This window comes from Neltuma alba, unplaced genomic scaffold (genome assembly GCF_004799145.2).
Source record: "Neltuma alba isolate B1F8T4 unplaced genomic scaffold, ASM479914v2 tig00010348_pilon, whole genome shotgun sequence".
Taxonomy (NCBI): domain Eukaryota; kingdom Viridiplantae; phylum Streptophyta; class Magnoliopsida; order Fabales; family Fabaceae; genus Neltuma; species Neltuma alba.
In genome coordinates this window covers 188,207-210,949 of record NW_021635258.1, presented here as the reverse complement: position 1 = coordinate 210,949, position 22,743 = coordinate 188,207, and the positions used below count along the sequence as shown (strand labels likewise).

Here is a 22,743-nt window from a genome sequence, read left to right as displayed (position 1 = left end):
TTTTTAATCTATTTAAATTAGTCAACTAACTCTTATATTAAAGGCTGGAGGTAGTATTAATTTAAGTAAATCAAGAAAATTAGTTAAATTAGTTATTTATAAAAAATATATATTGATTTTTAAAAATACCCTCTTAAATCATTTTTCATTGAAACCACTTATTCTTGCAAACTCCCTTGATATCTAGAATTAATAGGAATAATCTAATATATGTATAATTATGGGGTATAAAAGGGATTGAGAATATTTAGGGTCAAACTCGAGCTCGGAGATAGGAGGTAGTAGTAGGCACAAACTCCTCTCTTACGTCCTTTGCCTAGAAAACACAAATTTCCAGAGTTCAGACACAAACTAGCAAAGGAAAGCTTATAAAGTTCAAACTAAAGACCCAAATTTCTACCACTACACTTACCATTGGGGAACGCGGCTTTGACTTCGTCTTTTCAAACAACATTAATTCGGTCCTTTGAGTATACACCTCGTAGTTCGTTGGCATAGCCAGACACCACATGCTCTCTCTTTCCTTCTTCATTTTCACTCTCTCCCCACAGAACTAACCCAAGCAATACAATATTTCCAGCCAGTAAGCTCCACTAAACGATGCTTCAGCGCCCTAATCTCCTTACCTTATTTATCTCCATATTCTGGGCATGCTGGGTTTTTTACGGCGTCGTTTCGGACCCGCAGACCAATCTTCTGATGATAGGGTGCAGCCCACCCAACCAGTTCGTCGTGTCGGACTACACCATCTTCAATGACAATCTGAACTTAACGCTGCAAGAAATCAGAGAGCAAATCAGTGACCCAAACAAGCACTTCGCCACCGCACGGGAAGGCAATGGAGGAAACCCTGTTTCCACTCTTTTCCAATGCAGAAACTATCTCTCCGTTGCTGACTGTGTCAGGTGCTTAGACGTCGCCGCCGCACAAATCCGCAACTGCTCCACCGGTTCCTACGGTGGCCATGTCGTCTACGATGGCTGCTTCCTCAGGTACATTTAATCCACCCAGTTTGACTTTTCCTTTTGAAAAGTGGATCGGAGAGATAAGATATTCATGGTAGCTATATTGATTGGTTTGTGTGGTGTGCGATGTAAGAAGTTGTGCATGTGTATTATTCAATGAATTTATGAATAATAATCTCCTCATTACAAACTATTCATATACAAGATCTGGTCTATTTTCACAGTGTTTATTGCCAAAATTACATTTCTAACCAATCTGATAACCGATAAACACATATGATCCTTAACGTAAATAAATTATTTAATGGCAAAGATGCAAATTTATTCTAGAAGTTTTCACTTATAAGTATTGGGCATCTGAAAGCTATTTTAGGAGCAAATTTACCCCAAAAAATTTAGGATCATGGCAATATTGTTCCCTACCATCAAAAAGTCTAATGTTGACCATTAAAATTGTAATATTTGCCATTAATATTTTTGATGATAGGCTGCAATATTGTTACGATTTTAAATCTTTAGAAAAATCTGCTCCCAAAAAAACTTTCACATACCAAGAGTTCCTGTGTAAAAACTTTTGGGACAAATTTTAAGCTTTAACCCATTATTTAATTGTAACATATGCGATATGATCTCCCTTGTATATCCCTATATAACATATATGAGATTATATATTAGCTTATAAGTTGACTGCATTAGTTTGAGAAAAATGATAAATATACAAGATAAAATGAGTTAAACTTCTATATTTACAATCAAAACCAATTAAGCTCCTACACTGAGGATCAAAACTAACTCTCTAACCAGGTCAGAACCGGAGGAGTATTAATTGTCACATTTAATCGATTAAGGCTGACATGTAGATATATAGTACGTCTCCATACTGAACATGGGAAAATGATATGGGATACTTTGTGGTGTTCATGTGTTGAGGTACGAGGCTGGTGATTTCTATGGGGAGACGAAAGGATCTTTGACTAAAGTATTGTGTGGCAATCAAAATGCCAGAGAAGTCATTCCCTTCACTGCAACTGCTCAAAATTTGCTCATGAATCTCCAAACAGCAACACCCAAAATTCCAGGTTTCTCTGCAGCCACAAAAATACAAGTGCCCACTAATGGTGAAACTATTTATGCTTTTGCCCAATGTGTTGGTACTTTGACACAAAGTGGGTGTCTAGATTGCTTAAAGGCTGCGTATAGCAATATGCAGATTTGTCTTTCCAATTCAGAGGGTAGGGCTTTTGATGCTGGGTGTTTCATCAGATACTCCACCACTTCCTTCTTTGCTGATAATGAGACTATTGATATCACACCCTTGGTTAAACCAGGTACAGTTAATTCAAAATATAATTTTATATAGCTCCTCTATGTCAAGGATTTATTAAGTAACTTGGCGGTCGTATATATAAAACTACTGCAACCTGCGAATTTGATTTTCATGTTGTAATTTGAATTCTCATTTTATGTATATCTTAATCAGAACCATGACAATTTGATTTGCTCATGATGTATATATATGAAAGGATGTATAAGAACATTTAATTAATACACTAAATTGTTATAACTCCTTTTTAGATGTGGCAGTGAATCATAGAGAGCGAGTGCTCATTTGAAAATGAGATCTCTATTTCACATTCGCGCAGGTTCATCAAGCAATAAGGCGACAATTATTGGCGGAGTTGTTGGGGTTATAGCACTTGTTTTGGTCCTTCTTGCATTATTTGCTTGGACTAGACGATCACAAAGACCCAGGAGAGTTCCCAGAGGTATAATCAACTTGTTAAGGGCTCATCCACTATATATATATATATATATATATATATATATATCATGTCTGCAATGACTAATAATGATACAGATACTTTGAATTTCACCCGTTCCCTCAAAGAAATAGTTATGGATATTCATCTCTGCGAAAGATGAACCCTTAACAGGTTTTTTTCTAAATTTAAGAAACGAGATTTTGACGTGATTGTTTTCTTCACAGGAGATATAACTGAAACAAGTAAGTTGGAAGGCCCAATGACTTATAGTTATCAGGATTTGAAGTCTGCAACAAAAAATTTCAGTGATGAAAATAAACTAGGAGAAGGAGGATTTGGTACAGTATATAAGGTAACTTTTTATTTTGTCAATATTTTAATAGCCAGCATATTTTAAAGCATGGGATGTCTCCTATGAGATTTACATGTTGTAAAAGGCTAACAATATTTTCTTGATTCAACTTAATTATTATCAACAGGGAACTCTAAGGAATGGAAAAATAGTTGCCGTTAAGAAATTAACCACTCAACACTTGAGTAGGATGGATGAAGATTTTGAAAGTGAAGTGAAGCTTATAAATAATGTTCATCATCGAAATCTTGTTCGTCTTTTGGGATGTTGCAGTAAAGGCCATGACAGATTCCTTGTTTATGAATACATGAAAAACAATAGTCTCGACAAGTTCTTATTTGGTAATGCATTTTCATTCCATAAATAATTCATGTGCTTCTTTTCATATTCATTTTCCATAATACTTCCTAACATAATGAAATGTGTTCAACTTAATAAAAATATTCTTTCGAAAAATTACTCATGTTTGGCAAAATTTTGTTGGAGTAGTAAACATCTATCATATTGTGATTGAAACATTTTAATTATCACTTCTATGTTTTCTCCCCTTCATTACTTTCTGCCATTCATAGTATGAAAACTTGTAAAACAGCTAAAACGAAAGGTTCTCTCAGCTGGAAACAACGATATGATATAATTTTAGGAACAGCAAGGGGATTAACTTATCTACATGAGGAATTTCATATTTGTATCATACATAGAGACGTAAAGACTAACAACATCCTCCTAGATGGTGATATGCAACCTAGAATTGCTGATTTTGGATTGGCAAGGTTTTTACCAGAGGACAAATCTCACCTCAGCACAAATTTTGCAGGAACATTGTAAGTTGTAATGCTTGCATTTCATACCTTGTATTATATATACAGGAATCAGAATTGGAGGTCACCGAAAGAATTATTGAAACAACATAAATATTAGTCAATAGAACACTCCTCTAACACCTATAAATAGTTTAATGGATTATTTTTCTTCCGTGTATACAGCATGAAGATTTGTTGCTATTCTTTCTGTTGCATATATATATTTCAGATATTGCTAACATGTTTGTGTTTGAGTCATTATTCTGATCAATTTAAAAATGTTATGCATTTGTCAGAGGTTATACAGCACCTGAGTATGTAATACATGGCCAATTGTCAGAGAAAGTTGATATATATAGCTACGGTGTTGTAGTGTTGGAAATTATAAGTGGTAGAAAAAGTGAAGAATTAAGAGTTGATGGTGATGCAGAGGGCGAATTCCTCCTTAAGAAGGTAACAAAATTTGTATATCAATTTATATAGGCAATTATTTTTAGAGTTAGTTTTTTACTTCCAAATTATTCTTTGTAATTTTTGTAAAATTACAAATACGTACCCTCAAAAAATTAATACCAAGTAAGTCCCAAAAAAATTTCGATTGATTTGTAATTTTTGGGACCTGATTCATTGGTGGTAATTTTTTCCACGCAGTACCTATTTGTAATTTTAATGGAGGGGAGACATTATTGCACTTGATAAGTTAAAATATTCAATGCCTTTGCATATCAATTTAAGAAGCAAAATGTCCTTTAAACTATATTTTTACACACAAATTTAGACGAAGCACAATTTTAATAAGAGTAAATGTGCAATTTTACCATTTCTTAGGTATTCTCAACACCCTGATCTTTTAAATGGTGCAATTTTACCCATAATTTTTTTTTTCACTACATTCAACACCTTGATGTTATTTTTTAAAGTTTCATTTGACACCCTAATTTTATCGTTTTTACAATTACATTCAGCACTTTAACTTCTAATGCATCCATCGCCCTAGGTTTTACATTACCTTCTTACAACAAGTAACATAAGTTTCACGTTGCCTTTTCTAACCCTATATCTTTGCATTTCATTTGAATCCCACTTATTAGGCGTGGAAACTATATGAGAGAGGCATGCACTTAGAGCTGGTGGATAGTGCCTTAGACTCTAACGAGTATGATGCAGAAGAAGTGAAGAAAATCATAGAAATTGGTTTACTTTGCACTCAAGCGTCTCCTGCAATAAGGCCAACAATGTCTGAAGTTGTTGTTTTGTTGCAAAACAAGGGCTTATTAGAGAACATAAGACCAACTATGCCTATCTTGATCGAAACCAACTAAAAGCGCATGGAGAAACCCCTACCACTTTCTCTTCCTCTACGTCCAACGCCTTGAGTTCTATACCGTCAGCATAGTAACAGTATTTTTCAGGAATGTGTAATTATGAGTTACTTCGAGTTTTGAATCAAAAAGTGGAAAAAACAATAACATGAAAAGAGGAGAAAATAGAAAATGAATGCCCTTCATTCCCTCTTCTAACAAACGTCAATTACATTGTACAATTTTTAGCGAATCATATTTTAATCTTTCATTATATTGTTCGTTAAATTTTAAAAGTGATACCACAATTCCAATTTAATTTAATTTTTAATTAATCAAGTTAAAGTTTGAGAAAGTTCTAAAAAAATGACTGTTGAATTTTATGTTTTCAAATCAATAATTACTATAAAAACATGTTGTCATTTAGTTTTCGAATGTAATAATTTTTTTTTACAAGTATAATAACTAATAATGATTTAAAATTTTGAAATTCAACAATCACTTTTTGAAAATTTTTCCTTAAAGTTTTCTACATGATAAGACCATTTTAGTGAATTTACATGCATGTTTTTGTCTTGATGGTCACGTTAAGAGTGAAATAGAAATCTGATAGATGTAAGAGAATATCAACTGAGATGCTTTTTCTATCATATTTATGCAATGACATTAGAAGAAAAATTAGAGTTAAAATTATTAGGCATTGCGAACAGAGATTATCACATTGAGTTTAGCAGAATCAACCAATTAAAATTATCTTAAGAGGAGGAGGAGGAGGTTGAGTACCGTAAATTCTTTTTATCAGCTCATTTTAAGAAAGTGATAAACAATTATTTAGTTGAATTAATAAAATAGATAAGTAAAATATTTTTGCTATATATATATATATTAATATTTCGCTCTTCATTGATAAAAAAAAAAAAGAAGTAATATTTTTAATATTCAAATCTCCACTAAAAAAGATACCCACATTTTATTCCTTACAATACTTCGAACAGAATTATTTATGCTTTGAAAAGAAAAATCCAATATCCCCATTGGCTCAAAAAAACAAAAAGAGATACAGTATCCTTTCAGCCGCCGGATGTCGATCGACCCCCGGCCCACATTATCACGACTGACCCTAGTATCACGTGACGACTTCATTTTTTCCAGTTAACTCCAAAGTTCGTTCATAAGTGCACAAGTCGTTGGAACACAGAGTGTCGACACATTTTGGTGAAAGGGTCACCATTTGCCCCATTGGGACCAGCGACGACGCCCACTGATCAATCACCATCCTTTATCACTATATGTGTGTGTGTGGTAAAAGATCACACACATCAAAATCAAATTAAAGTGAGGGGGAAACTGTATAATTTAATGTGTATAATAACCCCACGTTACGGATGATTTTAAGAAACAGGAGGAAAATGAGGGCAAGAGACTGAGAGTTATACACACACTCATATATACACACTACTTTTGGTCATTAATAAAAAAATAGTTTACTTTCAATTTAGTTTTAAATATAAAACCTGAATTTATTTTGTCTCTCATATTTATATATTTTTTTAAGATAGTCCTTGAAGTAGTTGCAAATATTAAATGTTTCATCATATGATAGACCTAGCTTATAAGTATGATCAGCAAGAATATTTTATAGAACACAACACTTATTTATTACAAAGAACGAATTTAACTAATTTTTTTAAGTCCACTTAAATTAGTCAACAAACTCTAATATTAAGGAGCGGAAGTAGTATATGTATATAAATTGAGTTTTAACTAAGAGTTCAAGGACTGAGTCACTGTACGAAGTTAAAAGTTGAATGACAAAAAAGATTAATTTTCCAGATAATGCTTACTTTAAACCAAATGTAAATAAGATGATGCTTTTAATAGTAGGTACTATTCTTTGTCCTGGTTGTTGTAGGCTGGCCCTTGTGACCACTTTGACGTGCGTTTAACTAGAGGCTGCTGAATTGACCAAGTCTTACACTAATTCGTCTTCCAAGTCTTCCACTAACCAGTCCATCTTCTTCTGCAAGACCCAGGAAGGAAGCAAGTTACGAACAGGCTCTCCATGCGTGCGACTCACACACAGAGACACGCGCGCGAGAAGAAACAGCTCGATTCTCTTCTGTACATCATTGCTTTATTATTCTTCCTTCTTCATCTTCGCTCTCTAATTGCATTTACCAAAAGATGCTTCAACCTGATAATCTCCTTTCTTTGATTATCACCTTCACGATCTGGTCATGGTGGACACTTAACGGCGTCGTTTCGGAGCCACAGACCAATCTTGTAGCTCAAGGGTGCACCCCAACAAAGTTACTAGTGTTGTCCAACTTCTCCATCATCAATCACGGCATAAACGCAACGTTTCGAGACATCAGAGACCAGATCGTCACTCAAAACAAGTACTTCGCCACGGCGCAGCAAGGCAACTCAGAAAGCTCCGTTAGCAGTCTTTTTCAGTGCAGAAACTATCTCTCCGTTCATGATTGTGTTGCCTGCTTCGACGTCGCCACTGTACAAATCCGAAACGGCCCTGCCGCCGGTGGCTATGTCGTCTACGACGGCTGCTTTCTCAGGTACAACTTCATCCACCGCTTTTCTTTCTTGTACATATGTCCTTGATATTAGATTTTGTTTTATTTTTATTTTAGTCATAAATATAAAGTCTCAATCCACTTTGTTTTTTATATTTATGCATTTTTTTTTGTCAAGGTAGTCCTTCTAATAATTGTAGTTTTAGCTAATACATTTTATTAACAAGGATATTTTAGGAAAAGCAATAACTATTTATTACAAATAACCAACTTAACTTATTTTCTTAATATACTCAAATTAGTTAACTAGCTTTCATATTTAGAATAGGAAGAATAGTGTGTGTGTGTGTCCTACATGCGACAGAAACACATTCCATATGGTCATCTTGATGTGGATAGGTCATCATTAGTTTCAATTGTGTATACTGATTTTAGATTGTTGAAACCTAATTGAAATTTATTTTTAAAATGAATAGGCTTTATTTATGAAAAAATTGCGATAAAATCCCATCCAAGAGAATTAAAAACAAAAAGGTCCTTTAAAATGATCAAATTATACTGAAGTCCGGATCTCATTGCAAAATATTTGATTTGTTTAATTACCAAATTGCTTTGTTTTTTTTTTTTGAAAAAATTTGCATTAACAATTGAAAGAGCAGTCGTTAATAACTTAAAGTGTAAACAATTAACCACTATCGCGGAAATTATTAACAACACATTTTCTCAACACCTGACAAAAATTTAATGCGTGAATTGTCAATACCTATCACAATAGGTGTTAATCTTTAAACTTTAAGTTGTTAACGACTGTACTTTCAGTTATCAATACATACTTAAAAAAAGAGATAAAGGCAATTTGATAATTAACAAATAGAATCTCTTGTAACGAGGTCTCTTAGGATTTCAGAATAATTTGATAATTTTAAAGAATGTTTTTACATCTAATTCTCTTAGGTGGGACCTGATTGTATTTTTTTTTTATTTAGTTTAAATGAGATCTGGCCCATGGATATTTCATGATGAGCATAGCAGGCTTGCTTGTGGGCCCTTCACTCTCCTCCTACGTGTGGTCCACAGTCCACACATTAACGGCCCTTTTTACCATTAAGGGCTTATTTGGAATAATAAATTTAAAAAGTTAAAATCCTCATTTCCTGTTAAAGTTCTGGATTATTGGCTGGTGAGAGTTTTCCTCTTTCTTCTTTTTATCCTTTTTCGGCCTGGTAAAACCTCCTCTTCCTTCCTACTTTCTTCTTCCTCTTCTCTTCTTGCGAAAGGGTCCAACACAAAAAACCAGTCCGGCATAAGCTGTTTGGGTCGCCGGGGTCCGAACCGGTCCGAGTTTAAGAACACGGGCCGTTTGGGTCTCCTTTCTCCGATGTCCTCTTCCCAGATTTGGCATGAGATGATGATGGGTTCTTTGTTCAAAATTTGATTCGAGTCTTGTTGTTTTTCTAATCTGGATTCTTCCCTCTTTGCTACACAGAATTAGATTTTTGGCAACCACAGATATTAGAATAGAATTTGAAGCCCAATGCCTGGTGACTCATCTCCGGCGACCAGCATATTAGACTAAGCCTGTTCAGGTTTAGTGCTCGGTTTAGCCTAAGTGCCGAGCTAAGACTAGTCCTGTCTAAAGTATATCTATTTTGAGGAGTTTAGTTTACTTACAATTATAATAGGGGTCATTATTAATATACCATTAATTTCCTGATATAACAATTATGCCTAATTAATTAATAATTCTTTCCAAACAGTTATTAAATTAATCTGATCTATCATTACAGTCCTAAATATAAGTCACTTGTATAGGAAGTTTTGATCCTAAAAGTAAGTTACTTATAGTAAATTTAATGCTTCTATTTTTAATTTCACCCTTATTTAATTCTTATTGGAAAGAAAAAAAGAAACGATAGATATGAGAATGATTTGTAAACATAAAGAGAGAAAATTCAAATGATGGTAAAAGTGGAAACTCTATCAATTTAATGCATTACTTAGTATGCAAAAGTAAGTTAGAACTTATAAGTGACTTATATTAAAGACCAGGGTGCTATATATTCCTTCCGGTTCTATTTATAAGTTTCAAATTTAGGAAGAGTATGATTCATTTTATAAGTTTTAATTTGAGTTTATCTTAGCATATAATACATTGTTTTTCAATATTGTCCTTAATTATTTTTCTTTTATCACATTTTTTCACATGTTTTCTTTTATCTTTTTTCTCATATATTATAAGAACATATTTAAAAACAAAAGTTTATTTCTAACTTATTATTGTTTTTCATTAATTTTAACTAATGATTTATTATCCGTGAATTAGTTATTTAAAGCTTATAATAAATAAATGAGGGCATAGTAAGCTATATGACTATAAGTCATCATAATTATCCGAGTTTATCTCTAACCTTGGTTAATATATAGGGTAAGATCTGTAGTCACGGTGTGATGTAGAAACTCAAAATTGTTCGTAGTTTGGCTTCTTCATTCAAGGTGGATAGCTTTAGCATATGATGAGGCTAATGATAGTACCGTGGTCTTCTCCCTCATTCATTTGTTGTCCTTCTTTCCATTGTTTTTAATCCTCCCTTGGCCTACTCTTTTTTTTTTTTTTTTGGGAAATGACTTAGAATTATTCATATGATATACTTAAAAAAGGGACCTAAAATTTTAATATTTTTTATTTTTGCCCTTCTTGATTATATGTTAGCTATCATTACATTTTTCCCACTTATTCTCTTTCATTCACTCTCACTCTCTCTAAATAAAGACATGCTTAGTAAAAAAAAAATATTTTTTATGTATCTTTTATTTTTAGCTAACTTTTTAATTTATGCAACTCAGTTAGTTGTATTTTATATATGAAATTGTGGGAGTATTCTCATGATAGAACCGGAAAAACAGGCCGAGCCCGTTGAGACTCTAAAATTACAAGGGTCAGGTTTAAAATTTTTTCTCTCAAATGGGAAATAGACCCTGCAGGGCCAAGGGCTTAAAAGGGTTGGCCCTGTAGGGCCGAGAGCTGGCCCATTTAGGTATTTTTATAATTTTTTTAAATTTTTTCTAATATTATTAATTTTTTAGATATTATCATTTTAAAATTAAATTTCACAAAATGGATTGATTTATTTAGTTTTAGACAATAATTTGTCTGATTAAATTTTTAAAAAATGGATTAATTTGGACATTAATAATGATTTGATTTATATTATATGCATTGATATTTTTAAACTATATATATTTGATAATAGAGTATTTTTATATTTATATAACTTGTGATTCTATAATTTGAATTAGAAATTCATGAGTTTCAAAAATAATGTTTCTCACACTAAAGTAAAATAATAGCTAGATTGCAAAATTTAAAAATAAAATTCCTATAAAGAAGAAAATCTTGATATTTTTGTTATGAAAGAAAAGTATACTTATGAAGAAGAGTAATTGATTATAATGATGATGAAGTTTCACAAGATTAATGATAGTATTTATTTATTGCATAATTGCACTACAGATGAAACTTTTGGATATTGTTATCTTATTAATGAATGCTTTATATGTTCTTAGATATTGATGAATATTTATATATGATAATATTTTGTATTTGTGACTTAATTTTATTCATATTTATGTGTTTTATTAACAATTTCATTAGTTTTTTTATTTTCTTGACAAAAGTTATGAGAAATATAAAAAATAGTATATTTTTTTAAACTGGCTGAAAGCCCGTGGGCCAACCTTGAGTTCATTAGTTTGAAGGTCGGGCCTAACAAATTGGGATATTTTTAAAATTTTGATTTTGTAGGACTGACCTTGATTCCTACCTCTACTCAGGAACAATACTAAGGAATTAAGATATGGCTCATTAAGAAGTAGAAACCACTAACCACTATCCTATTAGGGCCCAAACTCCAAAATGGCTCCCCACACCAAATTATTTACTCGAAATTTTCATAATTCATTGGAAAATATCACATAGTCAACAAATGGAGAGGTGAGAGAAAAACAAACAAACATCATAATATAACCTTAATGTTGGTACCTGGTCAATATGGGTGTCCTTGTTGGAATTTTTCAACTTCCCCCTGTCATTGTTAGTCTTCGGAGCCCATTTAATTTTTTGTCCTTCTGGTACGGGAGGGCACTGCCCCACGCAATTTACAAAGCTTTGGGTCAAAAAAAGAAACTTTCAAAAATTGCAACATTGACATCCCATGCAATAAAGAGTTTTTTTTATTGCATCCTCCAATCAATTAAAAATCACAAAAAAAAGAAGAAAAAGACCGTGAAAATTGCAAAATCGCATCAGTATCCGTTATAAAATTTGTATAGGTTTTAATAACAGTCAAATGATAAATGATAACAAATTTTTTACAAAATACCTTGTTTACAATTTTACAATTTCTAGTCTTTTTTTGCGATTTTCCTTTCAATCGATCATTTGAAGAAGATGACGAATTGTGTTGAAACAGCTGATCCGATGCCCCGGATCTTAAGCCATATGGCTGTCTTCGATTTCCCTCAAATGTATCAGTTTCTTCTTCCTCATTAATTCTCTGATATAATTCTCCTCTTCAAACACCAATCTCTAATCTCTGATATAGTTTATATATCGCTAGATCCAACTTGACCTCTCTTTCCTTCTTCATCTTCATTATTCTCTCCACCTGCAGCCAACCTCTGCATACACAGTCACACACACACACACGCAGATATATATATATATATATATAACATGCTTCTTCAACCTATTTTCCTTTCTGTAATCTCCTTCATATTCTGGTCATGGTGGACACTTGACGCCGTCGTTTCGGATCCACAGACCAATCTTATATACGGCCGCTGCACACCATCTGCCAACCAAGTCGTCTTGCCCAACTTATCCATCTTCCATGAAAACGTAAACGCAACGTTTCGAGACATCAAAGAGAATATCGTCTCTGAGAACAAGTATTTTGCGACGGCGAGGATAGCCAACCCAGAAAACCCCGTTTTCACACTTTTTCAGTGTAGAAACTGTAAGATATTTTAATTATATATTTTATATTATATTATATTATTTTGTTTTAATTAAAATATCCAAAGTATGGCCCGTTAGTCAGTTAGGCCCAGTCCAAGTAGGGTTCTAGACTCAGTGCTTTTTAGTCATTCTCGACCTTGATGGTGGGTTAAGTTTTGACGGTTAACTGAGTGAGCATCAGTGAAAACCTAATACGCTCTTGAGGTTCCCTGACTGGCGGCGGCTCTTTCCGAGTTCCATCACTATGCCCACCTCCCAGTCAGAAGAGATCCTGATATCTTTTCTACTCATAACATCTGAATAATTTCAGTTATTCTAATCTAGATCAAGGCCAAAAGCATTGTGGATTGCTTCTCTAGACTACCTAGCATGGCGAGAGGTATTTATAAGTCTTCCGCTGCTACTCTGATGATTGTAAAATTCTATATGACTATTTGGATAAATATATGTGTTCATATAAATTGTACTAACATGTGGCATCAGAGCCTGGTTTCTAGATCTCCCTCTGCTTGCTATTTTTGTTTATGATATATTATGGATGTATCTTAATTTTCTTTTGAAAATTAATTTGAGAAATAATTCAAAGTAAGGTCATATTTGATCTTGATCCTTTTCTTTTGTTTTCGGATTTGAATATATGTATGATTTTCTTAGGTTTACTCTGTTCATTAATTATCCATACATTATTTGTTTTTTTAAAACAAAAACGATTGGATAGTTGAGCCGATATAAAGAATATCCATCTCATACCTTCATATATATGAGCGGTTATCTTCGATCACATTATTGCTGTGACGTCATGGGTTACGAAATAAATGATTTTCGTTCAAAATTTGTGCACCGCTATCTTCAGTTTTTCGAATTTGGTATTTTGGCCTTGGTTTTGATGATATCATTGTGAATAAGTTGCTTGCCGTTAACTTTCTATTTTTACGCCGTATAAACTTCCGAACTGGAAACCACCATCTGAGGCTCCTGGTGGCGGCAGGTCTGTAGCTAGCCTTTTTGGGTCACTGATCGGGTAGGGGTCCGGCTAGCTAGGGAAGATGAGCAAAACGCACTGTTTTGCATTCTAGACAAAGCCTTTCCTCAGTACGCAGAACGATGTCGTTTGGCCCAAAGTGAAACGCTACGTTTCAGTTAATTAGGGAATTGGGCTGCGCATGATCTGGCCTTATTAAATTAGGCTGACTTTTTATTTTATTCAATTCATTTTTATATCTGGAATTTCTGCGTTGGGCCTCCCTACTTTTTCGGCTTCTTGAGTTTCTGGGCCCTTTGAAATTAAAAAAAAAAGGAAAAAGAAAATGCCAATTCTAACCCTCTTGGATTCTGTTAGGCCGAGGCCGTTGCTTGTTTGGGCCAATTATTTTGATTTCAAAAAAAAAAAAACTATTATTCGGCTGTAGAAAATTTGTTCTAATTTCAGGAAAATTGGAACATGGGCCTTTGCTATTTTTAATTTGTTTCTGGTTCATAATTTTGTCACTCTTTCGGTTTGTTTTCGGAAACTTGTGGAGGCCAATTTTATATGTCTAAAAGAAATCCATTTAGGCCCTTTATTGGATTATTGATCTTTGGGTTGGTTTGCTTGATTTCCGAGATTATTTAGGCTGGAGAAAGATCGTTTGAGTTTTCTAATTTGTTATTGGGAATTCTTTTTGAGTCTCTCACAATATGATGAATCAAAATTTAAATTTCCATTAAAAGAGATACTCACATTTAGTGCTTGATAGTCGTTCGAATAGAATTGCCTCTAATAGGATGACACTTATCCTTTAGTAGTACTAAAAAAAAAAAAAGGTAATTCTTTTTGGGCCCGAATATTTAGTTTGTTTCTGGATTTTGGGATTTGGGCTCCATGTGTATTTTTTGCAATATTGACCAATTTTGTCTTATTCTCAGAAAACACCTTATTTTTTGGGGCTAATAAAGTGTTATTTAAATTGGCCATTATTTATTTAGCCATTTGGTTTATGCATAGTGTATTTTATGTGCCATTTAAATTGTTTAAATATAAGAGAAATCAATTTGGCTCTTTTAACATTGGGAAATTTTGCGAAATTCTTTTGTGCCTTATTTAATTGTTTTAAGTATTTTTTTGGGCAATTATATATTTATTTGAATTTTGCAGAGTTATATTTGAGTTGAAATATGCTAAATTTGATTTATTAAACAATTTTTGGGTGCATAAAATAGTGGGAGAATTTAATTTTAGTTATTTAGTTGCTTATGTTGCTTAAATTAATTGGCCAAGTTCTCCATTATGTCGTGCATATATGAGATTTAAATGCACATAGTCAATAATTGTGATTAGCATGCAAAGTTAATAAGGAGTAGCCACAGCATCCTTTTACATAGCGCATGGATAGATAATCACATACAGATTTTAAAATATCAACTATAATCAATGAGTAATTATAATTTGATCACATAAATGGTTTAGTTGATTAAATTATTTAGTTGGAATGCTCATTGATATTGTGTGTATATAGAATTTAATTGTACATATATGACATTAGTGATTAGCATATATATTTGTTCAAGGAGTAGCCACAGCATCCTTATTCACATGTTGTATGCATATTTAATCACATGTGGATTTAAAATATCAATTTTGGTTAAATGCACAATCAATACACACAATGATTTGATGTCTTTGTGATGCAAATGTAGAGTTGAGGAGTAGCCACAGCATCCTTACATGTACATGTATTTGTCTTAATAGACAAATCATCACATAAAGATTTAAAGACATCACTTGTAATTAAATATGTAGTTATGGTTAATCTTTGCCCACAGGTAGATAATTATAATTACATATTTAATTAGGGTGGGATAAAAACGGCCTTATGATTCCTAAGTAGCCTACAGGTATTAGAAATCTAAATGCATTCTAGTTTCACCAATTAGAGAACATAAATTTGTGCTATGCTAAAGTCTTTACCCACAGGTAGACTTCAGTGATACGAAATTTATGATTGTATGATTTACGTTAGTAAATGTACGCTTAAACGTGATGGTTAAATGCCTCATAAAGTGTTGTTGTAAGCATGATTAAAAGTTAATTCTTTATTTTGCAGCATTATTGTTATCTTTTGAGTTAGGGACAATTATTGAGCCTAGAAGAAGATAAATGTGACTTCTTCAACTAAATTGAACTTGACATCAAGAAAGTTCTAGTGCCTATTAATACTAGGATGCAAAATGAGATAGTATTATGAGACTAAATTGTCTTAATACAATGATCTCAATTAAGAGCTGGTTATGGGTACATAATGAATGGAACAAAAGTCAAGAAATGGGCTGAAGGATGAATTTGAGAAATTCTCATAAAGAGTCATTGTATTGTATGCAGACTATAAAGTGATTCTCCATAAAGTGTATTGGCACAAATAATCTCCATTACTGTTGGTGAAAGAGATTCTTAATTTATTATCCCATTAGTATGAGCTATATATGTTTTCATAAATACATGCAAGATTAAGTATTTATTGAAAATGTATATATTAAATGATTGGCTCAAATTTGAATAAGAATGAGATTTTGAATAAGGGTTATTTAGTCACCAACTTTAAGGCCATAAAGTGATATGCATATGTAAGAATTATATGTTAATAAGGAAAGGTCTGATTGGAGATAATGATGGATAAATTATTGCCATTGGTGCATTTAAAATCTCATTTTGTTTGTACTAACCATGAGAAGGATTTCTTCAAGTTGTGTGGTGCATAATATTTTCAAAGATCTTCATGAAAGGGTCAAAAGGTGTATCAAGAATGAGATTTAATGATCTCTTAAACCTTATTGATTCCAATCTATGTATAGTTTACATTAAGAAATACGTAAACTATCGCACCACTTTAAGAAAGTTTGAAGAGTTATGATTAGTAAGAGATTACATGTACTATTATTTATTTTAAGTTTGTGTTCTAGTAAATGGAATTACATATTTTTCCTATAAGTGGCTTCTCACAATGTCTGATCACTATTTGCCTTATAATTGTGTAATGTACAAGGCAAAATTGGGTGGTTAATCTGACAAATAGATTAATGCAGTGAGATCAACAAGGGAGATAGATGGTGAGTACATTAGTGATGGACAGTAACCTAGTCTATATATTAAGTTTCTTCATATAAGAAATCACTAGGTGATGTTGTTGAGAGAAGAAACATAATATTAATAGACATATTGAGCAGTAAGGTTTACAATTTGTTTTTCCTCTTCGGGTACACACTCAAGACAATTATGTATATACTAAATGAGATTCCAACCTAATTTGTATTTAAATTCTTTTGAAAATCTAAAGAGTTGGAAGCTTAACTTATTATATATACTTGTAGAAAAATTGTCTTATGAAAGAAAGAGTGTAGAAGGAAAATATTTCTTGGGACTTATATTGCATATTTTGATGAAAATACATAAAAGTCTCAAGCATCCAAATGTTTTGTCCATCATATTTTAGTGTAGTATTTGGAGGAATGCCAAATTCATTATTATTGCCATGATTAGTGGGAGTGATCAAACTAATAAAAAATGATCACATATAAAGAACAACCTCTAATTATGGTAGAACATTGGTTTGGCATGGCACTCATCTTGTTAAGGTGAATGTAAAACCATCATGAAGTTCTTAGATTCACAATTGATCATGTTTGAAATTAAGAGTATCAACATTAAGAATTCCGTCAATTATACAAGGAGTATTTGAAAATATATAAGGGATATCTCAAAATTGATGGGTGATACTTTTTTTTCTGCAACTTCAATCTCATTAACAGATTGAGTTAAGATCAATAGTGATTGAAATTTGGTAGTTCGCTGTAACTACATGATGTACATAAAAGTATTCAGCTAGAACATAAATAAAAATATGGAGTATGATCTCAATTTCATATTTCAAGAAATGAAATATATTCCAAATAAAGGCATTGCTTCATAATAGATATGTGAGATTTCAAGGCAAACAATAACGTTTGAATATTTGTATAGTTGCTAGTATGCAACATTAAGTAATACAAAAGAATATTGTTCGCCAAAGATTCTCTATAGAGAAAAGGAACTTATTATAGTGAGATATTACCTCCTATATTAATGAATAGTTCCCACCATATCTTCATGGTACCAATGTCTATATTGATTTGGAATATTGTTAGAATCTTTCCAATTTTTGATACAAGGAGAGATACATGAATTAGTAAAAGAGGTCAAATAGTTTATACAAGGAGAATTTGGTCCATGAGCAAGTCTCAAAATAGTGATGACTAATATATCATGATATACTCACATGCATGATCAAGTTGAGAATATCATGGTTTTGTTTGTATCACTTGATTAGTGGGAGTTGGGTCATCTATAATTTGCATATAGATGATCCATATATTGTTCATATTTATGACTCAAGGTGTTACAAATGAGAGGATGGTCATTGTTCAAAAGTTGTGATATTATTGGTTAAGGTGCTGTATTCTTTTAGAATACATAAATGGATTATTCTCAAGGTACTTGAGATTATCATAAGTAATATATAATCACAAGTATTTGAACATCCATGAATAGATGACATTTGTCATGTGTAACATACTTGATACGAGGATATGATCAGATTGTCTATATGTCTCTAATATGATCATCATGTAAAGGAGATGATGAGTATTTCTTCTAAGTCAACTGGTAGGATATTGCCTTGTTTAAATGTGCACAAAATGGGCAATGTCATTACAATGAATATTAGTAGGAGTTACAAGTAAATTAATACTTGAATGATAACTGAAAAGCTGCAATGGTGAAGTACATTACTAAATGTACATTAGGTATCATGCTTCACATATATGAGTCAATTTCCTTGAATGATTGAGATCGTTCAATTTAGCTGGATGAGTTAGCAACACATTGTTAACATTGTGATACATATCCATGCTTAATGAACAAGTTGCATCATGAAGGAGTGCAAGATTGCTAAACAATCACTGATTGTTTCCTTTCATAATGAAGTGTCTCTTGTAATCATTCATAGAGGCAAGTTGTAAGATTGTTGATTAATGAATTTCATCATAGGATTTTAAATTATTGAATTAATTTCAAATTCATCAAAGGTGTTTATTATATGACCATGGATTTAATTGGTCATAAAACACATAAAGCATAAATCTTTGAATAAAGAGCATGCTATTAAAAATGTCAAAGGATCAATATCTTATCAGAGATGGATCACATGTAGTGATCTAAATGAGGTGTTATCAAGTGATGAAATTCAAATTTTGGTTTGTTGTCTCAAGTTTGGTACCTGAATTATGTGAGATTAACAAACATTCAAGTTGGAACCGAATAAACATTTAAGGTTTATTCATAAAGTTATAACCCATTAAGTAAGGATGCTATTTGTAATACATGGAAGATAATACTCGATTAAGAGGACTTATCGCCATGATTCTAATAGTATTGCCTTGATCAACCTTGACATGTCAACTGACATATTATGAACGGGCCAAGTGGGAGAATGTAAGATATTTTAATTATATATTTTATATTATATTATATTATTTTGTTTTAATTAAAATATCCAAAGTATGGCCCGTTAGTCAGTTAGGCCCAGTCCAGGTAGGGTTCTAGACTCAGTGCTTTTTAGTCATTCTCGACCTTGATGGTGGGTTAAGTTTTGACGGTTAACTGAGTGAGCATCAGTGAAAACCTAATACGCTCTTGAGGTTCCCTGACTGGCGGCGGCTCTTTCCCAGTTCCATCACTATGCCCACCTCCCAGTCAGAAGAGATCCTGATATCTTTTCTACTCATAACATCTGAATAATTTCAGTTATTCTAATCTAGATCAAGGCCAAAAGCATTGTGGATTGCTTCTCTAGACTATCTAGCATGGCGAGAGGTATTTATAAGTCTTCCGCTGCTACTCTGATGATTGTAAAATTCTATATGACTATTTGGATAAATATATGTGTTCATATAAATTGTACTAACAGAAACTATATCTCCATTCCTGACTGTGTTGCCTGCTTCGACGTCGCAGTCCGGCAAGTCCGTAAGTGTCCTCCGGCGGCACAAGGTGCCGGCGTTGTCTTCGATGGCTGCTTCCTCGGGTACAATTCGTCCGCAAATTAAACTCCAGTTTGACCTTTCTATTTTAAATAGAAATTAAGCTCCAGTTTGACCTTTCTATTTTAAATAGAAATTAGGCTCCAGTTTGACCTTCCTATGCGGAGATGACGATTTTTGGGGGGGGGGTGAGGGGTTATAGTCATATAGATAAGATATTTATTTATTTTGATAACCGAGGTAGTGGTTTGTGCGGTTTACATTGATATATGCTAATTAAATAGTAGAGAAAATAAAGAAAATAAATTTTAGTTATTACTTCCCGTTCTTAGTATAGAATTTAATTTGTAGTTGAAATTGAATTAGAAATGAAATGTTATATTATAACTTATACGGACAGCATACAAAGATAAATGAATATAGTTGATGATAATAAATTTCCAAATTTTGTTTACATGAAAATTTTCTTATACAGGAAAATTGTTATAATTAGCAAAATTTTAATTGCATTAAAATAATAATGAAATTAAAAGTTGTTTTGAGCAAGCAAAACTTTTTTATATATACTCGTCAATTGATAAAACCCAATTATAAACCATCTTATTAGAATTCACAACTTTATTGTAATAAATCTACCCCTACCTTTGATCCTAGTCATTTAGAAATGACTAGACTCCCATAATATCTAAATTTACATAAGGCTGATACCCATGAGAAGGGACACTAGTTAAACTGATCCATTAAAAGATTAAGGAAATTCCTTACATTCTTTGAAATGCACAGCCCACATAAATAGCTGAAAAAATAATGCAGTCTTCAATCAGTGTAGCCACCTATCTAGCCCTTGGTGCTCATTCATAGAACTAATCGTCGGTCTCTTAACCAGGCCTGAACCTACCTAGTATATAAACAGCTTAATTTATGTGATTTGTGATTTTAGGTCTCTTCTGCAACATTTGTTAGAGACAATATTTATATTAAGTTTCTCATATTTTTTATGTCAAGGTCTCCAATTATATATAACAATATGCGCCCTGTTTTTGAATTAAATGATAATATTTCAAAAATAAAACACATAGCCGTGACATAGTGAATATAAAAAACTTGATCTAAAGTTTTTTCTTTTGGTTAAAATGATGACTTGTTCTCTAAAAGTTTATTCAAACACACCCCTAATCGATTTACAAGATATCATCCTATAAGTTTTGTATGTAAACAAGACAAACGCTTACTAATCCTGGAAAATTGATATGTTACGTTATACATTTTGTGAATTGAGGTACGAGACCAATGCTTTCTTTTGGAAGACAACGGAGGATTTCAATGCCGTATCATGTGGAAATCAAACTGTAGGAGAATCCACTACATTATTTACCTCACTTGTGCAACAAGTGCTAAAGAATCTGCAAACAACAACACCCAAAAGATAAGGGTTTTTTGCAGCCACGAAGATAGAATTGCCTGATAATAATGGCACAACTATTTATGGCTTTGCTCAATGTATTGAAACTATCACTCAGAATGGCTGCTTCAATTGCTTGAACACTGGATATAACAATATTATGCCGACCTGTCTTACCAATTCGGATGGTAGGGCTTATGCTGATGGGTGTTTCATGAGATACTCCCCCTCTTCCTTCTTTCCACATTATTACCAACCCATTGATATTACTTCCTTGGGCAAACAAGGTATGGCTCTTTCAAAGATTTTAATATATATATATAATAAATATTATTGCAGCATGACAATTTGATTTGCTTGTGTATTAAAACCCCATCATCGATTAAGGGATTATATTGTTAATAAAACTTACCCAGAATTGCATTGTTCATCAGTTGTAAACATTGAGAATTCTCTAAGGGTTCATGCAATTTTTCTATTCTATCAATCTTTCCCCTCTATTTTATTAGGTTCCATTTGACTTTTTTCATATATCCAATATTGAAAAGAATTAGTACAGTCTTTGATAATTTTTTATAATTATTATCCAATATGCTCACTGTGAAGATATCTACTTGTGAACATTTACCTTTTAAACTATCTGCTTTACATAGAAAACGATATTAGTGTCAATATTGATAATGATGCATTTTGCTTTTTTTACCGATAAAACGTTATTGAGATATGTTCTTTCTTTGTAAATTTTTTAGAGGAACATTTAATATGCAAAAATTATGACTTATTTAAAAACAAGTCATCTAGTCTTGTCTTGTAGGTTCAAGCAAGAAGGGGGCAGTGATCGGGGGAGTTGTTGGAGGATTTACCCTTGTTACGATCCTCCTGATATTATTTATATGTATTAGACGATCAAAATACTCGAAGAGAATTCACAGAGGTAAACATACTTTCATCTCTATGAAGGGATGGATCCCCAATTGGTTCTTTCAGCTCATGAAGATACTTTGACAAATGATCTTCTTGTCAATAGGGGACATTACTATTGCAACTATGTTAAAAGGCCTGATTTCTTACAATTATAAGGATTTGAAGTTTGCAACTCAGAATTTTAGTGAAGAAACTAAACTAGGAGAAGGAGGATTCGGTTCTGTATATAAGGTATGTAACTTTATTTTGATCTCATGTATTTTAATAATTATAGATCATGTTCCAAAGGAATGACGTTTTTAAGTGAGATTCATGTAATGTAAAAATTAAAGTTAGATTTCCAATGGGACAGAGGAAAAACTTATATAACAATTTCCTGATTGAAATTTTAAATCATCATGAATAGGGCACTCTAAGGGATGGGAAAGTAGTTGCAGTCAAGAAGTTAAATTTACTACGCTCCAAGAAGATAGAGGAAGATTTTTTGAGTGAAGTGATGCTTATCAGTGATGCTCATCATCCGAATCTTATTCAACTTTTGGGATGGTGTAGTAAGGGCCGTGACAGAATCCTTGTATATGAATACATGAAGAACAATAGTTTGGACAGATTCTTATTTGGTATCTTGCATCAAC

General features: G+C 32.5%; 3 protein-coding genes across 4 annotated transcripts in view; all 3 read left to right on the top strand.

The window, feature by feature from the left end:
- LOC114755913 (putative receptor-like protein kinase At4g00960) overlaps nt 1–22,743 on the top strand; it is a 43,100-nt gene that overhangs the window by 18,983 nt on the left and 1,374 nt on the right. The window contains exon 3 of the mRNA XM_028944809.1: nt 22,515–22,728. Coding sequence (XP_028800642.1) covers nt 22,605–22,728 — 124 coding nt within the window. The 5' untranslated portion in view covers nt 22,515–22,604. The remainder of the gene's footprint in view (nt 1–22,514; nt 22,729–22,743) is intronic.
- LOC114755920 (cysteine-rich receptor-like protein kinase 2) lies at nt 60–5,302 on the top strand. Of its 2 annotated transcripts, XM_028944820.1 has the most exons (8): nt 60–992; nt 1,896–2,293; nt 2,609–2,731; nt 2,953–3,080; nt 3,208–3,421; nt 3,673–3,904; nt 4,180–4,336; nt 4,975–5,302. In XM_028944820.1, the coding sequence occupies exons 1-8, from the start codon at nt 601–603 to the stop codon at nt 5,203–5,205; spliced, it is 1,875 nt and encodes a 624-aa protein (XP_028800653.1). In that variant the 5' UTR covers nt 60–600; the 3' UTR covers nt 5,206–5,302. The 2 variants fall into 2 exon arrangements, with proteins under 2 accessions (XP_028800653.1, XP_028800654.1); XM_028944821.1 differs by lacking the exon at nt 4,180–4,336 and having other exon boundaries at nt 4,975–5,082.
- Nucleotides 7,331–22,308, top strand: LOC114755921 (plasmodesmata-located protein 3-like). Its single transcript, XM_028944822.1, has 3 exons — nt 7,331–7,757; nt 21,377–21,471; nt 21,999–22,308. The coding sequence occupies exons 1-3, from the start codon at nt 7,369–7,371 to the stop codon at nt 22,187–22,189; spliced, it is 675 nt and encodes a 224-aa protein (XP_028800655.1). The 5' UTR covers nt 7,331–7,368; the 3' UTR covers nt 22,190–22,308.